General features: G+C 35.4%; 1 protein-coding gene across 1 annotated transcript in view; it reads right to left on the minus strand.

Moving 5' to 3' along the window:
- Positions 1–25,174, minus strand: part of DNAJC1 (DnaJ heat shock protein family (Hsp40) member C1) — a 107,468-nt gene that overhangs the window by 65,369 nt on the left and 16,925 nt on the right. Inside the window, exons 2-3 of the mRNA XM_084208723.1 lie at positions 4,704–4,805; positions 3,909–3,955 (exon numbers count right to left, since the gene is read on the minus strand). Coding sequence (XP_084064849.1) covers positions 3,909–3,955; positions 4,704–4,805 — 149 coding nt within the window. The remainder of the gene's footprint in view (positions 1–3,908; positions 3,956–4,703; positions 4,806–25,174) is intronic.

The following is a 25,174-nucleotide window of genomic DNA, read 5'->3' on the forward strand; positions in this document are numbered from 1 at the left end:
TAGCTTCTATTATAACCCACTTTTTAGAATATATACTGTTAAAAGATAAATCACTGCTTTCAATAGTAATTAAGCTCTGTATTTGAAAAATAAAGATATCAATGATTTTTAGGTTTTCAACTAGAAAATGATCCTACTGAAACTCAGAAGCTCCCATAATTTTTAAATCTTAATTTTCAAATTTTCAATGTGATTTAATTAAAAGCAAGCTTCTCATTAAAGATTTCCTGTATAGACACTTATATTAACTACGAAAGACAGTTAATCCGTGTGCATCAATAACATTTGGAATTTAATTACAAAGCATTCTTTTTGCAACCTATATTAATTGTAACTGTGAGTAGGAAAAAAAACAAGCTGAAAAGCAGATACATGTGCAGGGTTTCTTCCACAAACATATGCACACAGAATACAGCAAATTTTTCACAGATGAGTATGCCTACCAGTTGTCTCTGAAATGTAGCAGTCAACAAGCTAAGAAAATCCCAAAGCACCGGTAAAGAAACAGAAAGCCAAAGCATCACAGTTTCATGCAAAAAAAACATTCCCTATTTAAAACTGTGCTGGGTATTTAAAAACTCAGCAGTCTATAAAAGACTTGGTAGTTCAGTACTAAAAGTAACAAACTGCAAGATTATTAACATTTCTTTTTTTTCAATTTTATTTCATAAAATAGAGTTCTTTGTGAATCAATTACATTGCAAGTAAAAAGTCCATTAACTGTAGTAACTAATTACAGTATCATCAATCTTAATACAGTTTTAATTTACTCTTCCCTTAAGAGAGCCACTGCATTTAATATTTCTAATAATTTCAGAGATCTGATATAGTTTATATACTATAACCTTGAATTAATGAAGACTATTCTGAACTACGGATAGATTGCCCTGGTGGTTTTTATTTTGGGAGGCCTATTTTCCTCAAGCTGTCAAAGACATCCAGCACAACATAAGCCAGAACAATTTATACCTATGAATACAGATATTTAATTATTAATAAGATCTAAGACAGACACCTTTCTTACTCTACACAAGTGTATTTTGATCCCTTTGCAAATGTTTTGTTTCCTGTAATCAAGCCAACATTGTTACAGAGGATAGGCCTGGTAGGTAAAAAAAGCTCCTTAAAAAGGTAACAAACAATGAAATGAAGATCTAAGATTTCTTTTATGTCTAATTACAATTAACCAAAGTGCATAAAATTATTTTTCATAAACTAAAATAATTAAAGGCTAATAAAATTTATCACTGTCAAATTGATTTACCAACAAATGCCCTGAAGATGAAGTGTATGGCAGGAAATGCACCCATTTCTACACACCCTAAAGATAAAATTTTCTCTAGAATTTCACACTGGAGTGTGTATACAAAACATAAAATATTGTGTTCTGCTGCATGTATGTTTAATGTTAAACAGTGCTACATTAAATGATGCGGCATGTATGTTTATTGTCAGAATATTTGAATGTTTTGATCATATTTCACTCAAGAGTGTGTAGGAGAGAAGTCCTAACATGGTAGTATTACCATATTATGTAGTACTACTAATGATACTGGTATACTTCACAAGCAACTATATAACTTTCTCAAAAAAGAAAACCGTGTTTTAAAGCCCAGTCGTATCACCGTCAGTAGAGTAACTAATATTTTAAGAAAGGCTTCTGCCATCAGATAAAATGAAAATTCACTGATTAATAAGAAAACACAAAGGCTTTAGAAAAATAATTACATGTAGCTGGCCAACAGATCTGCCTTTATAAAACGCTGTTTCTGTACTCACACAAACGAACAACACCTCTGACATTCACCAAGAATGACATTCACGGAGAAGGGGTTTTATTGTTTCAAAATGAGTTCATCACTCTCTCGTATAGCGCAGGACCTTATTCCTGCTCTTGCTGGCTCCACTCTTTGTACACACACTAGGAACGATTACACCACTTTTGAGAGGAACAGTAAGAGCCAGGTACAGCTGACTTCACTGCACAGAAACTGAAGCCTGCAGCTCACTCTTCTCTCAGTGGTACAAACCCCTGCCCCAAACCATTCACGTGCTGGGAAGGGATTCCCACTCAACTGCCAGCAAAAGGCTCAGCGGTTTCTGCCCAGTGCAGGGACACTGAGTCAGCTTTGAGCCTATTCTACTATGTCCATCGCCTCACACAATTCAAAGCCAAATATCAACATTTAAAGTACAAAGATTCCAAAAAGTATTAACTCCCACCCTTTCCTTTGCTGTACAGCTGCAAGTAAGGCTCGAGAACCAATATAACAGGGAGAGTAGTTCCTATCACACTTACTGAAGACTTGTATTAGAAACGTGCTACAACAACGCCATACAGGCCACTCTCCGTTTACGAGCTCAGCTGAGAGATTATCATCAAACTGCGCAATAAACCTGATCAATACAGGGCTTTTCAAAGCAATGAGAACATATAGCTCTGCTTTACAGGTTATTTTTAAACTCTGCATAATATTTCCAGAAAATTCTCTGAAAGTAAACACTGTTTAATCCACCACAATTCTATTAATTCAACTATAAAATCAGTATCAACCATACATTCACATTGTGCAAGAAAAATATGACATTGTCTATGTACAAAATAAGTTAGTGACAATTAAATCAATTTAAGATAGAACAATCTGCTGCTGCTTTAACTTCTCATTTAATCACTGATGCACTAATTAACAGTATTTGAGTAAGTTAGTCACCTTTGTAATGTATGCAAGGCTTAAGCCATAGTTTTTGCAAGCTACTGCATCACAGTTTCATGCAAAAAGCTTCTAATACAGCTTCAAGAAAATTCCTACAATTTCCATGATGGAACTAAGTTTCAGAGAAACAACATTCTGAAGTGCATGCAAACAATGCTACTGACAAAAAGTTGGGAAGATCTGGGGGACAACTCACTTTAAGTGGCCTGAAATAATTTAGCTAACATTTTTTAAACTTTTGTTAAGTGTAACTTCACAATTAAATTCTCTTTATAAGAATGAAATAAAAAACCCCACAAATTTCCAAAAGTGCTTCTATGAAGTACATTTCCATGACACTTGAAAAGGGGATTATCAAAAAAGTAGATAATCTGTACTATAAACCTTGGACTCCTGCCAAGACATCTACAAAGCCAAAATCCCTTCAAGAAACATCTCATAAAACCCCGTTTAAAGACTTGTAAGCTGAAAGATGATCTACTAAAAGACCAACCCAAAAGCAAAAGTCTTTCAGTGTCTCAGTTTTTCTGATAATCATTGGTTGAAATTCCTATTTGTTTAAAAACAGAAAAAAAAGTTCAAAATAATCTTCCAGAAAGCAAATCAGCCCCAGGTTTCCAGTTCTTTATCCTACCCTTCAGGTACTGCTGGAACTGCTCCTGAACCAGCAAGGACAACTAGCATTTATTAAAAAAATATTCAAAAGCTTCCACTATTAGAAAAAATACATCTGAAAGAAAAAAACCCCCTATGAACTAAGTAACAGAAAACAATGCTGAAAACAACATACAACGGAAATAATCCCTAAATATCCTACCACAAAGCCTTTTACTGATACAGGGAGGTATTACTGACATTTGAATAAATGGCCAATATTTTTTAATCATAGTTTTTAAAAATTGACAACTGAGCAAAAAAAGCTGATATAGTTGTTAAGTATTTTTTTAAATTGTTTGAAAAAACAGCTAGCTTTCAAAGTTCTTTCAAGTACTAATTTTAAAGGAGAAAAAACACTATATCATGCAAAAACACCACTTTGCCATTTAAGCCATATACAATCTTTAATTGAACAATTGAACATAGATTTTACTAACTGAAATTATGCAAAAGAATAATCTGAATTGTTACAGCTAAGGGCTTGAATATAGCACTGGTATGAATGCTTTATTTAAAAACCTGTGCAATTTAACTCACCTCTGCCTCCTTTCTTCATCCTTTAAAACCTCATAGATGGCCACCAACTAAAACAAACAAACAAAACACCAAAAAAGAAAACACAGAAAGATTTTACTTTATGACTGAACTTATACATTTTGAACAGTAGTATCACTTTTACATTTGCCAACAAATGAGCCTTGCTAGTTTTTACTTTTCCCTACACCCCTAAGTAGCAAACCCAGCATGCAAAAGAAACAGTAATATATTCATAAACAAATGTCATCAGACACAAATAAGAAACTCTTATACAAGACTTTCTTCCTGTCCTCACATCTGTCAAATTGAGTCTTGTCTCAGGCAGGTATCCCTTATTTCATCCTCAAGATCTTAATAAAATCAAGTAAGCTGAGTTCAGCCCGAGGTACATTTTTAAAGGTAGAGCAAATTACAAAGTCATGTTATTTCACTCCATTAATGTTCAAAAATAACTAAAATGAATTCATTTCATTAAATTATGCCTATCTAGGACTTGTGTTGAGAACTGACCAGAAATTTTCCCCACTTCTTTTGGAAGTGCAAGACATATTTATCTCCTAGAGTATAAGCATTATGTTCAAATTATTTTTAATATACAGGTAAATATGAAATACAAGTTATTGAACAAGTTAATTCAAAAAAGTGTACTTGGTTTTAGTCTAGCTACATTGGCAAAAATGTAATTCAATGTTTAACTTAGTAATTTCAAAGGTGTACCGTTGTCCTTACTAAAACAACATCAACATAAAAATTCTATTTTCCCCTAAAAGTTTTATTGCCACACATTTTACTTACTTGCCTAAACTGTATTTCTGCATTTTCATCTTTATTCTTGTCTGGGTGTAGAATTAGAGAAAGCTTTCGATATGCTTTCCGAATGTCTGCAGATGAAGCATCCTGAAATAGAGGAAAACAAAGCAAATTGTGAGAAACCAATTCCCTGAACTTTTTGAAGATCTGTAGACAGCCAGCCAAGTGTAGGAACTAAGGCAATGTAATTTGAGACATCTAACAACCAAACCTGCAACCAGCCCAGCCTAAATGACTTAACAGCCATTCAGCCCAATTCATCTTTCATCTTAACTCCTTTCATTACCATACATCCATTACAACGACATTTGCCAATACTTGCAAACACTTTCTTGCTTAAAACCTAGCCCGGGCACCCTCTGCACTATTTAAAAGTTCAACTGAAAACTGAAAATTATTGCATCTGCATATCTTCAAGACAGACATAATTTCAGCAAATTATCATGCTCAATTTCCCAAACTCAGGACTTGCTAGGAACTCTTCCCTTATTAATATTTACATGCAATTCACTCCTAATAGGACTTCCATTCAACTTCAGCTTCACCATGTCTAAAGAATTGTATTTTTCTAAAGTAGCTTCAAATTGCAGTCTTGGAGCTATACTGTAGCGCTGACATCCATCTCTACCTTAACCATTATAAGAATTGCACACATTTTGGGAGAAAAAATAAAATTAAACACAAAGCGATGTACTAACTAAGCTGCACAAATGCAAATTTCTGAATAATGACTGCTATTTAGTACATGCTGCAAAGATATCCAGAAATGAAGATATCAAGAGTTGTATTCTATGTCATATAGGTATAATCCTCACCAGAAGATAGACAAAGCACAACATTTAAACAGAACTTGCATTTTGCTGCTAACATGTCCAAGGGAACACTTTAGAAATCAACTGCTTATCTGACAATTTTTATTTCTTGATTTTATATATACTACTCCTAAGTATATTCTCTCTCTCAAAATTACAGGGTAAACAGGGATTAAAAACCCAGACCTGAATTAGCTATAGAACAGAGTGAAATAAGATAATAATTAATGCAATGCTGTAATTAGTCTGCTAGGCTGTTTGTTATATATCATTACTTTAATTTTGGTTTTATAACATAAACCTATTAAAATGCTGCGTACAAGTTTGGGCCCAGAGTGAGTAATACAAAAAGACTGAACAAGGGGAAGGAGAAAAGCAGGGGGAAATGCAGAATTTGTCAAAATACAGCATGGAAACTATCTTTAAGGAAGTTCATATTTTCCCCTAATAAAAGACCGAAGTTTCCGTAGTCTCTTTTCTGTCAAAGGAAAATGTTTTTACTACTGAAAGAAGACTTCTCCTGAAAATACCACACATCCATTTTTAAATTTTTCCATTTTCAACAGCTGCTTCTAAGGCATGTGCACACCGAAGGAGAATTCCTCTGCTCAAACAGCAACTTGCCTCCAGCTTGATTACTGCCAATGAGTTGTTTCATATTGCCACTATTTCATAGGTGTATTTTTAACTCTTAGTTAAGGGGAAGGAAGAGACAGTGACTAAATATCTATTCTAAGATCAAAGAAATATTAAATCTTTGAGATGTGGACTTAATAGAATTATATTAAATACATGGGAAAATGAGATGTAAAAATACATTTTAAAAATTAGGGATTGAGACTATGATAACCTTGACAAATGAGTACCTCTAGATTTGTATTTTGGATAAACTACAACTTATTCCTTCTCTACCACACATTTGGATGTGCTGGGTATTATTTATGGAGCTCTCATGATTATGTTTTGTCAGTTAAAAACCTAACAAAACATATTAAAAGCTGTTCTGCAATATTCTTGCTATTACTTCAAACAACAAACAGGCAAAAAAGAAGTTACCATGTTTTCAGTTGTATCTGAAGAATTTAAACTTTAGTTTTATTTGGGAGAAGCAGGATTGTTTGTATGAGAGATCAAGACAAAAGGCATTTTATCTTTTCAATGCTTAGGCAAAGCAAAAGATCCCAAGACAACTCTGAAATTATAAGGTTGCTTAAAAATTTAGGTTGCTCCACCTTGAGAAGTTGAAATAAATGTATAAACTTATAAACTTATAAAACCAGATTGTTCATCTTAGTTACCAGAAATAATGTAGAGATTGTTTTGTTTCCCCACATGTACCAACCCAGTCAGCCACTTTATAAACAACATAGGCTTGTCTTCAAACAAAATATAATTATTTAAACACTAGTACAGCAAATAAAAAAACAGGATATAGTTTACTGGCCACGGTTTTATCTAAACTATGAAAGTGATCTTTATCAACTTATTAGCTTATTGTAATTAAGCCTCTAAAAGGTTGAAGAGCATATAATAATATCGACAAATAATGAAATAAGGGGATATTATTGTCAATTATTTCATTACAACAGCCACATATTAATTTCTAAAGCAGTAAGTCTGCCTGCTAACCCATTCTCCACAATACCCCAAACACAACACAGAGGACCATTATAAATTCCAAACATTTTGCCAATTAATGCTACCTATAGGTACTGTTAGGCCTCTTCAGGCAGTGTTCCAGATCCTCTAGGACCTGCACTAAACAAAAGTCGCTGGTTTTTGAGAAAAGACTCATCTCTACAGAACTTCCTACCAATGTATGACTCAAAATTAGCTATAAAGAATGATTCTTTCCAACCAATAAAGAAACATCTCCCACATTGATATCAGCTGCTCTAAGAGACCTGACTGCTGACCACCTTCAGCAACATTTCCATAAAAGCTAAGGCTTTTAAACACAGAGTTAAGAGTTGATGTTTTCTGCAGACAAAGACATTATTTTGCATATTAGAACAGAAGTCTAGAAACTAGAGAAGGCCATGACCACACTAAGGTTTTGCTTGTTTAAGAGAAACAACATGTTAGGTTGCTTTGTTTACTAGAGAAATCTCAATCTCAATTATATCTAAGGCGGGAAAAGTAAAACCTGTATAGGCATCTCAATTAATAGCAGAAGGAGCTGGTAATGTTGCAGACAGCAAGTGCTGCTGATTCACTGATTTCTCCAACACTGCTTCAGGTTTGCAAGTTTTGCCACCAATTGTTGCAAATAAGCCTGTCACACTGTCACCCTCGGGTGGATACATATGTCATGAGTATCACCTTATTTCCTGATAAATATCCTTCCAAAGCAATATTGTCCCATTGTACTTCCAAGGCTGAACATCTCTGTTTTGTGCTAGAACTGGTTCTCAAATACAAAACTGCAAGTCTATACTTAGGTTGGCCATAGTCTGGCCTCTTATGCATGGAAATATGCAAGTATTCATTTTTTAATGCCCAACACTTCATCAAACAGACTATCCATGTGCCTAGTTACACAACCTCTAGGCAGAACTTAAAAGTTAAATCTTGTACATTTTTTTAATAATCCCTTTTATTTCAAACAAGTATTTCAGCATAGAAACAAAATTAACATTTAAATAAATCAACAGAATGTCAAAAGTTAAACATGTTTCTTAAGCTTCTCTGTTGGACTTTCACATTGTCTAAAGGGCAATACATGTCAGATTCAAATAGTGGGATAGAAGAAGAAACATTCTTCTCCCTGTTTATGATGTACTTTTGGCAGCTTGTTGAATTCTGACAATGAAAAACACATTACTAAATTTCATTTTACTCAGCATCATGTCCATATTCTCTAATATTACCAAGGAAAGTTCTCTCATACTACAAATACATAAGTAGGAACACAGAAAGGAATTTTTCTCAACAAAAAATAAATAAAATATACAAATGTACATTTGCTTTCCATTCTTTTAAAATTAAATTCCTGCTCAAGATGCACAAAGTTTTAAATCTGGTCTCCTCCACCGCCTATACAAATTCAGAGTCCCACAGAGTTCATGTCCACCTTTACAATAAATCAAACAACTGGTGTAGTACACAGTACAAGCATATTACTCCATTGCCTTTCATTCCTAATGTAACTATGATTACTAATGAAGCTAAAAAAAAAGCCTCATTGTGTTCCCAAGACAATTCTTGGTGAACACATAACATATCAGATATTGCCATAGGCAAACAGTGATTAGGTCAAGGGGAAAAAATAATCAATGTCTACATAGTTTTCACTTACCAACATACACAATTCAAAACCTAAATTGTTCCCTTGAGTGCAATGCAGTTATACAGCAAGACTTAGTTACTCACAATTTAGCAACTGCTTCTAACGCAGTAAATGTGCTCAATTCATCTTGGGTTTTAAATATGTCTGCCAATGTCTTCAAATAGGTGGCAGTATCTTTATTAGCAATGGAAGGCACATGGTCCCGGAACCAACTATGCAGCTAGAAATCACATTTCTATTCACTTGCAGTTTGTCCAATCACTAGTTAATGGGTGAAAGGAAAATGACATCAGTATATCTATTTCAGTGCAGTGCTGCTGAACGACTGTGGAGAATTTTCCACAACCATGTTACTGAAGCTATATGGCAAAAAGTGACAACTGTATAGAGCACCAGCTGACTGTATCTCAAGTCTGAACTTGTTAGTAACATCAGTGCAGGGAAGCTTTCATGAGGCCTTTTTCAGCCTTCCCAAACTATAAATCTGTGAAACTTTTGCATTTGGATTTTCTAATTTTTTTTTTTAATTCCAGATCAATTTAAATGTATTGGGTTTCTTTGATAGAAATATTTAATTCAGTACTTTTGTGTAGAAGACAGGGTAGAAGTCACTACTGTCCTTCTGGTGAGCATCAGCCATAGAAGCTGAAGCAGAATAGTAGGAAACAAAGTAAGCTTTGTAAATTTACAATCACCTGCTTTTCTACTATGATTTCAAACTGCAGGATGTACAGCCTGTTCCACAAAACTCACAAACAAGCAAGCACAGATAACTGGACAGAAGCTACCACCATCTAGTAAAAGTTGTGTCAACACTGATACTATCTATTTGTTTGTCTTCATGTGAAGTCCACAGAAAACGAATACCCCTAAATGTCAGAGAACAAACAAACGTGACTGTAGGTCAACGACTAAATATCCACTGTCCTCATTCCTTAAGCAGCATCAAGGAACTCAGGGTGATTGGCTCCTTAGTGCCTCATTATCATACGGAGACAGAACAGTGACAGCTGTGACTACACAACCCCTTGCTAGGTAACTCTTAGGATGGAAACCATATAGCTGAGACCCTTTTTCCTTATTCTTTACCCCCTCTTTGGTTTAGCACCGGCTGACACAGACCCTCAATACCACTCCCAGATTTACTTCACACATACTCACTGCAACCTGGTCCTAATTTAAGCTCCCGTGACCAGATTAGTTCCAAGAAGTACACCTGAATTTGCCAAGTCTACATGTGGAAAAACATTTATGAGGGAAATAGAATCTTGTAGAAAATTCCAGAGGTGGGAAGGACCTGCTGGCAATCCTGAAGAATATAACTGTAGGAAAGGAAAACAAGTGCCTCCCTGAAGACCAAGCATTATCTGTGAACTTTCATAGTTAATAGATACCAGCTGAGTTTTGGCTTAAATTTCTCGCTGCATAACCTTTGTTCAATTACCCTTTATTTTTACTGAACTTCTTTCTAAGACACTCATCTTTTCCAAGGATGTAAAATGAGTCAAACTCAAATTTGCTGCTTGTCTACAGATGAATACTCGGAGCATACGCAGGGAGGAGGAGAGATGTGCTCTGCTGCAAACCCAGCCATGTGTCTCACAACATTCCATTGATTTAAACGGAATGACAGCACAGCAGGGAAATACATAGGAACTAAAAATAATGCTAAAAAGGTGTTTTAATGCTTTTTTATGCTGCTAAGTTTTAAAGCAATTCATGAAATGAAAATGAATACAAACCAGCACAATGTATTCCTGTAAGCTTCTGATAACTGGCACAATCCCTTCACTGGCATGTTTGTTTCCAGGGGAGTGTGTCAAATGAAAGAAGACTCTGTTTTCAGCCTAGCATGCCAAATGAATGAAAATTCTGCTGCCTCATGCTTGAGAAACCAAAAAAAGTGCCCTCCTCAGCATATGGGCACATTTATATGGGCTTAGGTTTTATTCACCAACTTGAACAACAGTATTTATATATAATTTTTTCTTCCTTTCAACTATTTCACCTTCTGCATTTTTTCAGAAACTGATTGTTTAGGAAAAATTACACTGTCCAAGAGAACAGTGTCATGTGCAACCATAAGTGTATATTTTAACATAGACTTTGTCTCTAGGATGCAGAGAACACTCATCAACTCTCAACAGCTTTAGAATTACTCTTCAAATTCACAATGGATAGAGGCTACCAAATAACAACTGAGGAAAACTCAAGCCAATATTGACTAATAAAAATTCTTCCTACTGCTGTACTTTATTTCTATTTAGTTTTCTATTCTGATAGTTCAAAAGGAAGGAATTACTAGATATTCTTTTCTTATTTCACATGCTTTTCCAGGAACACTATTACATATTTATTTTTATTCTAATATATTAAATTTATTGTTTACATAGTTACCTGTGTTACACATTTTTATAATATAGATAGTTGCATATATTTATATATACATGTATGCATATACCTTATGGATTAAAGAAAGTTGTTTTAGTGAGTTCTCTTAAAAATCTGCCTATTACATCTGAGATTTCCAGCCTACAGCTCTCACATAAAAATATTACCTACAAAATTCCTGATCCTGCAACATTTTCAGAGGAACTAAGTTGCTACAAAGAAAGACTCCTGCTTTTGCAGGCCAGGTTGGCAGGGAAAGCAAAATGTGGTATCTCCTGCAGTGCATTTCATGCTCAATGCCTTTGCTCTCAGATAGCACAGCCCCCTGACTGACAAGAGGTGACACTATACCCAAGGACAGCTGCATGCAGTCCACATTCACTGCTGTGGAGCATGAGCAAAGATTTTAGGGTGTTGCATCTGACAAGTTCCAACCCTTCCCATGATGTAATACCAAAAATATGCTGCTATTTGACTGTTTATATAGTCCTCTTGCTACATTTCTGCTTCAGAAAGTTTATAGCTTCTTTTCTTAGGGTAAGGAATTAAAGAAAATTAGAAAATCATCAAGACTACATCCATACCACACCTTTACCTCTTTCTCCTTTTGCTATTCCTGTTCTCATTACACCCTTCCACCACAGCTGACCCATACACTCTGACACACCTAGACATCTTTTCAAAAAACACTTCCCTGATTTCAGTTCAAGGGTAATTTTTTGGAGGGAGATTTCTAACAACTACAGACTAAGGTCTTAATAAAAACTAAATACCTATTTAAAAAATAAATAATACCCCCCCTAAAATTGTTTGAGCTTCTATTACTGAATTCCTGTGTCACCTAAACAGTTACTGTCACTTCTGTGTCTACAACTTCAATTGATAAAACTTTTCATATTTTTGTAAAGTGTTTATTACCCTCTTTCTGATGGCCAAAAAATGAAGAAAGAGCATTTGAAGGACAGGATATAGGAGGTATGACTGAAAACATAAAGCCATACAAACAGAGCAAACAGAGCACAATTACCTTCAACACAGAATTTTTCAAGAATATACCCATTATCTTATGCATCAACAACACTTACAAGGTGAATAATCCCCCCAGGCATTAATTTGTAGAATAAACATTAACTATTTATTAGCAACTTCTTCAGCTTATCAGCAGTGAAGGACATCAATTTATATGCCCATACACCCAGATACATCCATCATATATATTTTCACATATATACACATACCAGTTTAAAAACAAAGGTGTAAACAACCTTATGTCCCCAGCAGTACTTAATGTTTATAAAATGCTCTAATTTATACTTGTAATTGTTGCTCAACTTTGTTGCTCAATTGTTGCTCAATGAAACATTTTAAGAACACAGATAAATAAGTTTGGAAAGAATAGTGTGACCATTTTTGTACACTGACTTTAGCAATGCTTTTAATGGACAACCTTATTTTAAACAAATGACAAAAACACAGGTATCATAAAGCTTCTCTTGCAAGTGCAAAACAAAATTGAAAGAAAATAAAAATAAATCATACCTTAAATATAAAGGCTCTAACAGTCAAAAATGAAAAGGTGTATCAAATAGGATTTTATGAAGCCTGTGTCCCAAGCCCACAGTCAGTATTTTAACTGACAGGTGAATCACAGAACCATGATTAATCAGGTAGTTAACACTGACCTGAAAAACCTACATGATGCAGTCAAAGAGAACGAGTTTTAAACTATCTGGACAAATCGAAGAATTGCTGTAAAAAAATATGATATTATTTCCTGAATTAAAAACTCATGTCTACATCTGGACAGATTTCATCAACTACAAAAACATAGGATAGAAAAAAGCAGTTAGGCAGAAATGATCAGTAAATCACAAGCTGAGTGCGAGTCAGAGGCATGATGCTGCCTTTCTGTGCCGCACAGCACTGTGACACGAGCAGTATGGCAACAAGCAGCCGTGCCTTGTCACGCAGCAATTGTAAGACCTCAGCAGATTGCCGCATCCAGTTCAAACAATACAATTAAAGACAGCCAGGAACATGTCCGGATGATAAACAAAGAAATCTTACTAATAAGAGGTCTAGAAGAATAGAACAGTGACTTGTTCAGAGAACCCAAAAGAACAAGAGTGACTTAAGCTTACAGAAAAGGCAGCTGACACAAGGAAATAACATATTTAAATATGCAAAAGGTAGCTTTAAAGGAAAACTTTAATTATTGCTTTGTCTGATCTACCCGGGGCTAAGCACTATCAGTCAGCTGGCAGCACAGGAAGATTCAAGTCAGGTACCAGGAAAACATTCCATAACCAACACTAGCATATCACTGGAACAGACTGCTGAAGTCTCCTTTACAAGCAAGTCTTGCATACATTTATCAGGCGGGACTTCGATTTAACCAGCTCTGTCACAGCAGGGTACAGTAGGTCACTAACAGTCTTATATTTTAGAATTTAAATACCCTTTTGATGATCAATTTAATAATTACTCTGAAAATATTCCAACTGGATTTACTGCATCTGTTTATGTAGTTTAAAAGGTCCTAGCTGAAAGACAATATTCTTGTCACACTGAAGATGACAGATGTTCATGCCGGAAGAGTCCATGAAATTTTCACAGAACCTTAAAGGGCTTCGAAAGGAGTGGCAAATAAAAAGGGGTGGCAGGAAACACTTCTTTGCTATGAAAACCCATGGGACCCCACTCCATGATTTGCACCACTAGGCATTAGGCTTATTTGTCCTGTTACACAGCAGCTGCTCCAAACTAAGAAAGTCATCTCGTAGCAGATGATCACAAGTAAGGCATCCATATAATTTGAGTTTAGAATACTTTTCCATCCATTACCAGCTTAACCTTGAAAGATGGTAATACAGAACAGATATGATAAGCAAGATTCCTTGACAATGTCAGACAAAAACAAGGACTAAGATGAACAAGAAAAACAAGCAGAAATTTCTACAAGTAAAACTTAAAAAAAAGATGTTCTTTTAAAAATGTTCTGTATCTGGTTTATTATAAATACATCCTTAAATGCTGCAACAAAACCACATAATTAGGATAGGGTAGAGACCCTGTAGTAAACCACATCCATGCAGAGCAGGCATAATTTATTCATTTAAGACAGAAAGCAGGAGCACTTCTCTCCAAGTCTTATATATATTATATATGTTTACAATATATATATTTTTCACTTAATACATTTCATATTAGCTTCTACCCTATTTTTCCTATAATAATGAAGGGCTCATTTTGTCGAAGCAATGCTATTTTTCTTAGGTTAAGTATACTTAGAAATAGCTTTGTCCACTGAGCTTGAGCTGTGAGATCCAGGTGTACCTGAGTCCACAGTCTTTCATCTGTTTGTTTATCCTCCAAGAGTCTGAAAGAAGACATGAAGCATTTACTGAGATCAAGTAGTTTTTCATCTCACAGCTGCAAAATCCACATTGACAAGTCTGAATAAATTCTTAGCACCTTTTTCCAGAAAATCACCATTGTTAAATGAAAAAAAATAGAAAATACCACCTCATGTGTGAGGTGGTTAAATTTTTCATGAATAAAACCATATTAGGGGAATGTCACTCACCTACCACAAGGCAAAATTGTTTCACTATTTATTTTTGGAATATAAAACAGAAAATGTCTACAAATCCTGAGCTATGGGCCATTCATTTAAGAGTTGGACTTGATCCTTGACGGTCCCTTCCAACTCAGAATATTCTGTGATCTTAAATCATCAAATATAAGCAGTCATAAGGTAAAATAATTTTTCTTTTTTTTTTAACTTCAAACCCAACAGATCAGAAGCAGCAAAACGCTGCATATTTTTAATCAAAGATGCTTCATTACACTATGTTAAGGTAACTTAGAGATTATACAGGATACTCATACCTCTGAAAGCCCTAAAATACATTTCTAAAAAGGTATTAATTAAGTCAAAATTTATTTCTATGGGTATTTTCCTCAAAAATATTGCTTTAAATAGCTAGGTTTATAAATAACTACAAGCAGCATTTGTCAAATTCTTTCCTTCTTTATTCAGAATACTTTCTACTGAGCTAGTTACGATTTAGCCCTACCCGTCATGTAGGAGAGTCATATAATGATCCCTTTATACTCATTAACTACCATTTTAATGAGCTATTACTACCTCGGGACTCAGAAGACCTCAGGGAGGTTGTAACATGCCACTACCTATATAGTAATTCACTGCTGAGTTAGTACATAGCCTCCTTGAAAGAATATAGGAATGCCCTCCATCACTGTCTTTAGTTCAGGTGCCAGCATCAGCAAAATTTTTGCATGTAAGACACATCCCATACTAAAACTTTAAAAGCATCTCAGTTAAACTCCAATAAGCTTAACAGATTACTATAAGTGTAGCCCACCACATTGCTAAATGTTTTCACCCTCCTAAGAAAAGGAGCCGAAATCATGAGTATAATCTGAACACTTCAGCTCATAGTTTGATGGCATAAAATATTGCAAATCTGATCAAGGGCCAGGGTAGGAGGAAGGAGAAACTACCATTGCAAAAGGCTATTGGCAAAATCTGCCAGAATCTCTATGAGTCATAAATTAGGCAGCTGATAAGAAATCAAGTTCAGCATTAGAAACCATCAATTAAAATTCACACAGAAAATTAATTGATAAGCAACTGAAGCCCAAATAATGTTAAAATTTAAAAGTTGCAGACATATGTGAAAAGCCACCTAAATGCAACAACTTGCAATGGGACTGACTTGAAGACAGCCTTTCCCATTCAGTAGCAATTTTGTATGGAAAACTGGTATTATGGTCTCTAAAAATGCTTATCTGACATTATTTGTAGCAAGAATGAGCCAAATAATCCTTAAGGAAGATAATTACCTCTCAAGATTTATGGCAGCTGTGGGCAGATACTGTTACACACAGTGGCATGCTGTTCCCTGAATTGCCCTCTGTGTTTTTCAAATCAAAATGTTTTAACTGAACCACACAGGTCCAAGCAAGGGGCAGAAAGATCCCTTCCCTGCTTTTCATATAGCCACTCCCTGCAAGCAGTCATTGCTTTTCTCTTCCAGTACTTTGGAGGCATTTTTGCATCAGGGAAGGAGGGGGGTAATTCATGCTGATTCATAAACTGCTTCCTCTTTTGGTCTGCAAGAGCTGAACCAGACACAGAAACACAGACAAGACAAGAGACAGAGCACAGGTCTGCACAGGAAGAGAAGCAGAGAAGATGAGCGAAGGAAACACTTCTGATCTGCTTCAAGCGTTCTTCAGTCAGCTGAGTGCAACACCCAGCCTCACCACTACAAAAGACAGTGGGTATCAACCACATGTACATGCCTGTTTCTCTCCTTGTGCACAAAAATAATTCAGCAAAAACAAGGCTTTTGTGCCAATAAGCTAGATAGCTCATCACCACCCTCAGAGCACTGAGAAGGCAGAGTAACAGCCCATACTCAATACTTGCCCTTAAGTCATGACTGAAACAAATTGGGAAATGCTCCCTGCTTCCTGAGAGAAACACAAGTAAAGGAGTTAATGTAAGGTCAGTTTTTCAGCCACTGATATTCACAGGTAGCAGATGTACAGATTGTATTTGCCTCCCATCATGTGTCCTCCACCCATAGAGACCTGTCCTCCAGTCACACAAGCAGAGCTGAAACTGAACTACTAAAGAAATCTCTTGCTTCCTCCATTTCCATTTTCATTTCCCTACCATCATAAGCAAAAGTAACATAAGAAGAATTTTCTTCTGACACCTGTATTTCGAGGATACCTCCTCAGACAGGAAGGATTATAGAGCAGAAAAGAGAGCCAACTGCAGGACCTCAAAGTTGGGTGAGCAGAGCTGGTAGCAAACACTGCAAAAGGCAAACAAAAAAAAAATAAAGAGGAAAAGTATGCCTGTTTCTATGCTTGTGGAAAAGAAGAATCAGCAGTTGAGTGAGCAGCAATAAAAACTTGGCACAGGTTACATCCCATTAACTGTGCTACCAGAAATCGGTTTCAGCCAACTGACTGCAGAAGATAGTGGCTGCTACCAATTCATTACTTGCCTCTCAACATGGGATTACAGGATTATCAGCATCAAAGATAACAGTGAAAGTTGGGAGATAAAACTGTGGTCCTGCTGCCTCAAGTACAAAAACACTGGGAAATGTAGAATATTTCAAATGCATAAGATAAGATTTAAATGAAGCAAGGATAAATCCTAACATGGGTTCTCATCCAAGTTTTCAAGTTATGAAGTCAAGACTAAAAGAAAAATCATCACACAAAATATAAATAATAGGTAACTTTTCACACAGGGGGAAGAGGAAAGGACTGCAAGTACACAGAAATAAGCATTCTGTTACTGACAATCCTGCAAGTAACAATAATACGCCAAAACTGCATTTCCCTCTGCGTCCTAATCCCAGCCAAGGAATCTAATCCACAGAGATTTTTTTCCCAACAGATGCAATTTCTTCTTCTCCTAAACTGTCTTTCTTTTTGGAAGGAAGAAAACCCAAACACAAAACAGTGGTAGCAGAAATACTGCAAAACTAGCTCTGAAAGTTGTAAGTACCACTGGAAAACATAACATAAATATTTATTTCAAAGTGAAGAAACCAGGAAGAAGGAAGAAAGTACTAAAATTAATCTGTTTCTTCATCTAGCTCCCCTCTTCCAATCAGTACCACATAAACCCTGAGCCAACTTTAAGCAGATGCCAGCAGTGGAAGCTGAATACCCCATGGCAATGTCAACAAAGAGCAAACAGACCTAAAGGATAAAAATATTTGGTCAAATTCTGGTTTTGTTCTTTGAATCAAGAGAAAGGATGAAACTTCATAAGTAGCAAGGGAATGTATGGTTAAGAAAATGATGAGATTGCCAAAAGATAAGAGGTTAATTTGAATTTAATTCCACCTAAAATGTAAATTTACCATTTAAAAATTAGTAGATAAGAGAAATATGATAAAGATAATAAATGCTACAAACAGTAATGAACAGTAATGATCCCAAACAAGTAAAGGGGATCTGGGAAGAACTCAGTGATTCCCTGAAAAGGAACTACAATCTGTCGTTACTCCTGCCACTCTGTCTTTATGCCACATGCAGAAGATGACTGCTTACCCAGCGAGCAGCTATTCAGGATTTTTCTCCACGCATTTATTTATGTGTGGCCTCATCTGCTCGTAGCTGCATGCTGTTCAAACATGTTTGGAAGCTGTGGCTATTTGTTTTGAAGCCCATCTTGATGGCATCAGAGTTCATCAATATTATTCACCACTGTAGTCTCTTAAGAGACAAGCGGACATTACTTACCTTTTTTAATATATCATAAAATGAGGCACAGATTAAGGTAAAACAATCAGTAATCTCAGGTGCTAATTTTATCTCAGATACGATTTTTCCAATTGCTTGGTATCAAACAACATTTCATACATTCAGGGCACAGACTTCAATCGACTTCAGCTGCAGCTGCAAACCCTCAGCATTTCTGCATATAAGGCCCTAGTACCTCAAATTATGCAACCAGAATTGCAGAGCACTCAAATCAATTAGTCACCACTTGGGAAAAGTTTCGTTTAAACGACTTGCCGAGCATCACATAGGAATTCTGTGGCAGAGAGAGGAACAGAATTCAATCCTCAAGGGCACTTTTCGTCTGACTAGCTTACCCATGAAACCATTTCCCCTCGCAATCTTCTCCCCCACTCTCTACATACCCTCAACATCTACAGGTTAAACAGTTTTTACAGACAACAGTCTCTTTCAATACATAAGCCTGAAGCTGCACTGGGGCCAGATCTCTCCCTGAGCCTGAATAAGTAAAGACCCTGTAGAATATAATGTAGTGAATTAAAAATCATCACAATGAACAAGCACAAAGAAACCAAATTAAGATTTGAAACATTCTGAAAACTGACATTCCCTAATTTTAGAGTATGCAGCCCCAGAAATTTGTTCCTAGTCTTTTAAAAGTGTTATTAAGGTACATGGCTGCAGTACAAAAAGACAGAGAAACAAGCAGATTCGGAAAGGAATAAGAATTTCCATATCCAACGCAGACCTGCTTTATAATACTAACTCACAAGCAGTGTTTTCCCCCCTCCCTTTAAACAAACCCCAGCTCTCTGAAGCATCATTTTGATTCTAACAGGCTCCACTAAACTGCAGAATAATCTGGCTAGTTAACAACTTGCCTATTTCAAATTACAGATCTTAACACAAATAGAACATAAAATGGATTTTTCCTTAGAAGTGTAACATTTCTGTGAGATGTGCAGTAGTACTGGTGCCTTCACAGACACAGAATATCATTGTAAAAGGGTTTGGAGAAACTGGTAAAGCAAGTGCATCAATTAGGAAAGAAAAGGAGATGGCATGTATTTAAAGCAGATGAGCCTGGGTGCAGACAGACAGGTCTGAAACACAGTGTCCATGCAACTGATAATTCTCTTACAGCAAAATGTCCTTTTTGTCTCAAAAGACCCAGAAGTATTTACCAAGCACTTTCTGCAAGGCTTATGTATTTTTATAATCTATGACAAAGCAGCCCAAGTCCCAGCACCTTCCAAAATCTCTCAAGTATAATGAAAGTAATGAGATTCTAAAAATAATGGCAGCCACATGAGAAAGTGGTAAAGTGCTTTAATTACTAATTCTCTTATGGTACAACAAAGTTCTTCCTTAATAATTCAACAGAAGTTCCCTACATGAGAGCGTACTCTGAAAAACAAATGGAGAGGTCTACTTTTAGATCACAAATGACCACAACAATTTTTTAACCAAATTATTTGGAATCTAACGGAAATATAATTTGTGAGGCACATTTTCAGAAGTTATAAGTAATCCAGAACCATTTTAGAATGGCATTGTTGGCATTTATCAATACAAGACATACTTGCAATACTTTATATCGCTTCTATCTCTATTTATCACATTAAACGTAAAACATCTGAGAGTTCAAAAGCTTTACATACTCTGGAAGACAAATTCCATTAAGCTGAATAAACATGACTAATCCAAGCCTTTCCTTAAAATTGCCCCAGGACTCTAAGTATTGTGGTAATATTTTTGATACAATATTTAATGTATTTTATATTTGATGTAGTTTCCCTGCACTATATAAGAGATTAACTTAAAATACAGAACCATACTATTCCCACATGGGGCAATCCAAACTTGCATGCAATTAAACCAACATTGTTTTAAATACTGAAATTCCAGCTACACAATTTTCAGGAATACTAGGACTCATGCATGTACTTACATGGGAGTCAAATACTCCCATGCAGAAATTTAGGCAGAAATACTGCTGCCTAAATACTGATGGAATTATGCTCCCAAACTGACAAGCATGCTAAACTTTAATTCGACAATATTTACAGATCTCCAGTTTGCTTTCTTTATGAAATGAGTCTACAGAAATCTTTAGCTGGGTCTGAAATATAAGTGAGTATTGAATAAGGGCACACAAACAAAAACCTTGCTGTTCACCACATAAATAAATTGCAACAGAAGTTCAAATTCTGAAAGGGTCTTTTATGGCAAAATAAAACATAAAGAATTAATTATATAAGCAATTTTCAATTCTTCCTATTTATTCTGTTCTCACTAAACAATAAATGTTAATTATTACACAGTTTTCTATAACCAGTTTTATAATTTTTTCTATTATTCTACACTTATAACAAAGAATTGTTATTAAATTCTATAATTGTTAATATAAATTAGAATTGTTGAGAAGGTCTCTTCATTGAAGGGAACCTTCTGATTATTTTCAGTAATTCAGTAGCTTTGAATAGTGAATCTCCTCTATTAAAAAGCAAGTAAATGTGAAAATGAACTTTACAATAGTCTTCAGTTCTGGTAAGGCATTTTTATTTATAAGTTACCAAGTGAAATATTGCCTACATAAAGGGAATTAATTCTTTGTTCAAAATACACATCAGAGTAAACATAGCAATACTCAAGGCTTTTAACTCCAGATACTGGTTGGTAATTTGTTCCATTTTATGCCTTTTCCAAGAACTGACTTCTTCCTTGTGCCCACACAGGAAGTGATCATTTGGGATTTGTTCAGCAGTCAAGGATAAATAAAAATGCCATCAACAAACCTCAAAGTTTTAATGACAAAGTTAATATAAAGATATAACTAAGAGACAGTTTCAGGGCAAAAATTATCCCAAGTGTTAGCGCAGTAAAAGAAAAAGGCCAGAGGATTTTTAAAAGATCAATATGAATTTGCTGACTTCCACATAGATAAAACCTAGAAATTGAGACCTTTACTATTATTGGCAACTCTTTACCAGATAAGGCGAAATAAAAATAACACATTGCTTCTGGGGAATTGCTACTACTGCACTGATTAATATAGAAAGTATTTAGCACAAACTAGTTACCCTCTAGGAAGCACGAGAGACGCATTATACTCACAGCCTTTTCCCCCCCCCTTTTATAAAATGCGATTTCTTCCACAAAATATTTAACAATTGGACGCAGTCATATAACATGCACCCCTGAATAAGTTGCCCATCAGGTAGATAAGTTTATCTCTAGGACAAAAAAACCCCAAACCAACCAATCAGATTTTTTTTATAAGTTACATTTGCTAAAATTCTTAACAATCACCTAGAAAAATAAAATTTATTTTGCACAAATAGATGTATTCTTCCCATATCTGATTTTTGGCATTTATGCTGTTCATCCTGGCAAGCAAAATACAGTAAGATTAACATTAACTTCTTAAAACAGATTTCATGTTTCAAATGCTGCTATAATTTTCTTGCATCTTTCAAATTTCAGATTCCCCCAAACTGAACAGCAGCAGCTAGAAAAGCTTGTACCACCTTATCATAAAATTGTATTGCACCACAGTAGCTAAGATTTTCCAATGACATTAAATAAATGCAGCCATACCACATAATGGAGTAAAATTACATTGTTTTCTAACAAATCTTACTGAAAAAAGCATTGACAAGAAACCCATTGCAATGCCATTTTATGCCATACAACAAACTAATGCCATAGATGAAATGCTACAGTCTCACAAGGGCATTTCCAGCAAATGAGTCTCCCCTGACTAAAACCATCATTTTAAATACAGCACTATCTTTGACTCCATCTTCTAACCTTTTCTTTCCACCACTTGACAGAATTTGTATTTGGCACTTATTTGATAAAAAAACTTGAATTTTCCCCAGTAAGTTTGCTCTGGCTGCCATTACATTTAACCAGAACTGCAGTCCAATTCGAGTTGCTAAGATTAATATGAGGAATAATACTAATTATGAAGAATAACATGATTTAATGCTTTTTAAAAATAAGAATGGCATCTGAAACCAAAATAAATATTTGATAGCCCTGGCAATTTTAATTTATTTTCAACTGTGAGTTTATATAATACTATTATAGAACTAGAATAATGCTGATAATGATTAAAACATTTGATAATTATGCAAATTTAGAGTTTGCTTTTAGACAGTCTCTTAAATTAGTAACAGGCTGCTCACATGGAAAACTTAACAAACCAAATTCTTTACTTATCATCCAATCAAAAATATAACTGCAAAATATTACCTATGTGTATTTTAAGAAAAAAGTTCAATCAAGTTGCATCCGCATGGATGTTTTTGATACTCATTCAAAATCACTTACACGTCAAAGACACTGCATGAAATTGAAACCTTTACTAATGCCAAGGTTTGACCCAGGATCCAAAATAAATCTGCATGTACAGACCCTTGTACCTACACAAAGCACCAATTACTTCAAATAAGGTTTTGTCTGTGCACTAGAGTCCACCCATGTGGAGCCAATTACTACAGCAGGGCCATTATATGGTTCATTTCCCCATACCAGCTTGGCAAGAGGTGTACATGGGTGTAGGAAGTGCAAAAGAACCTTCACTAATAAAGCGCCTCAAACACACATCCGTGCATTGTAATATTTAATGTTACAACAAACACTTCTTCAATGGGACTAGACCACGCACAACAGTAAATATTGCAGGGCAGTTTCCAGTGAACAGGATTTTTCAAGTTTCTCTTTTTGATCACCAGTGAAATCCAACTATCTTCTTTTTAAAAAATCTTGAACAACTATGTTGATCCTTAATCTTCAACACATATTTCTAACAATACCTGAGAATTATTAAGAATCCTGAGAAGTTGTAGGATTTGAACAGAAGGTGTGAGGAAAAATTCCAGAATTGCATGTTCTTCAAGTAGTATGCTTATAACAGCAGAAGCACTGACATTACTTATTGATAATGTCTGGTATCATTCCAGGTCTAAATGGAAAAGTTGTTGTTAGAAACAATTATTATAAATAGGAGAAACCACTTGAGTATAAAAATCTCTCCCCCATTGAAAGTACTGAAGCTCCATCTAGAGGCTTTTCTCCATCTACTGTCATTTGTGGTATATGTAATATCACCTAGAAATGTGAACAATATTAAATGTCAGATGCTTCCTTTGTACCTCCTCTTTTGTTATTCATAATGGTTCTTGCCCTGAACCTTTGCCCGGCAACACTAGCTCCTTCACTGCCATCAAGTGGTAAGAAACCCAAACTGAACTTAAAAATGTAAAATCTCAATCATCAGATTAAATGATCAGTATGGTAGAGAGATAACTATAATTACTGAATACTGACAATCTTTATGGTTCTTCTCACTGAAGTTCCAGTATATCTACTCCAGAGCACTATAGTGCCTCACACTAATAAATTCAACAATGGTTTCAAATGTCTTTTTGTAAGCTTTATTTTTACTTCAAATTGCACAGAATAAAAATCTACATCCATATTCCCCAACACTAGACTTCAAAAAAGAAAGGTATCACAATAAAATAATTTATTTCTTTAACAGGAATAATATACGTAATGCTTAACACTAATAATATTTCATCTGGCAACTAGGAAGAATTTCATAACATAATTAGCAGGAACAGCACAAACATCTCCTCAGACTTTGTGTTGCCTATTGGCAGTATCTCAAAAGAAAGAGCAAAACAGCAGCTCATCTCTCCAGCAGTGTCTAATGCAGCAAGTATGCAGCTATGTCAGTCTCTTTGTGCTCCACAGCTGTAATCAACTGTGGATATTTGTTATGTCAGGAGAAGCCTTAATGCTCTACAATCACAAGAGACCTACTGGGAAACAAGCATACAACACACCAAAAAACTGGGAGGGTTTGTCTAGATCAAATAAACAGGAAAAAGAACTAACAAAGTAACAGCAGAAGGGAGCCAGCCTGCAAGACCTTGATTATTTCAATTTCAACCCTTCAGTGACTTATGGTACAACTACTCCCATGGCTGCCCATCACTCCCACACAGAGTGCTCTGAGTTACAGAAAGCCCACAAGGTCTCCACCATGACCTTGGTGGAATACCAAGGAATACCACTGCAATAAACTTCCCAGTGCACATCCAGTGTCACTGCACTAAGAGCTTCTACGTGCTCCTGCATGCACACAATCTTATTTCACTACATTTTCTTTTCAGCAGTTATTCCAATTGGGTATTTTGCCCATAGCAGAAGATAAAGTACAAAGACTTCTTGGTGTTGTCCTGTTAGACAGAATAGTGACCAGCACATGCAATGGAGCTCAGGAATTCAACTTCTGTCACAGAAATTTAAAAACAGAAAAAGGAATAGTGAACAGGAAAAAAAAAACCAAAACCAATTACAGTTTTGATAGCAGAAATATTCTATGCCTTATCATTACTTCATTGGTAAAGAAAGAATTATTGCTTTACTTTTATCAAATTCTCTGTCCAGCAGTATACAGATTCAACCTGATCTGTGTAAGTACTGGGTGGCCATTTACCTACTTCTAACTGAGCAGAGCAAGCTCTGCTGAAAAGAAGACTCACACAAGGCAGTCTGCTAAATCTTTGCCATGTAAAAAGCAACCTCCAGATAGTCAAACTTTCCAGCTGGAAGAGGTCAGTCTGAAAGGTCTGACTTCTGTGTTT

Source organism: Fringilla coelebs (assembly GCF_963513975.1).
Source record: "Fringilla coelebs genome assembly, chromosome: 1".
Classification (NCBI taxonomy): domain Eukaryota; kingdom Metazoa; phylum Chordata; class Aves; order Passeriformes; family Fringillidae; genus Fringilla; species Fringilla coelebs.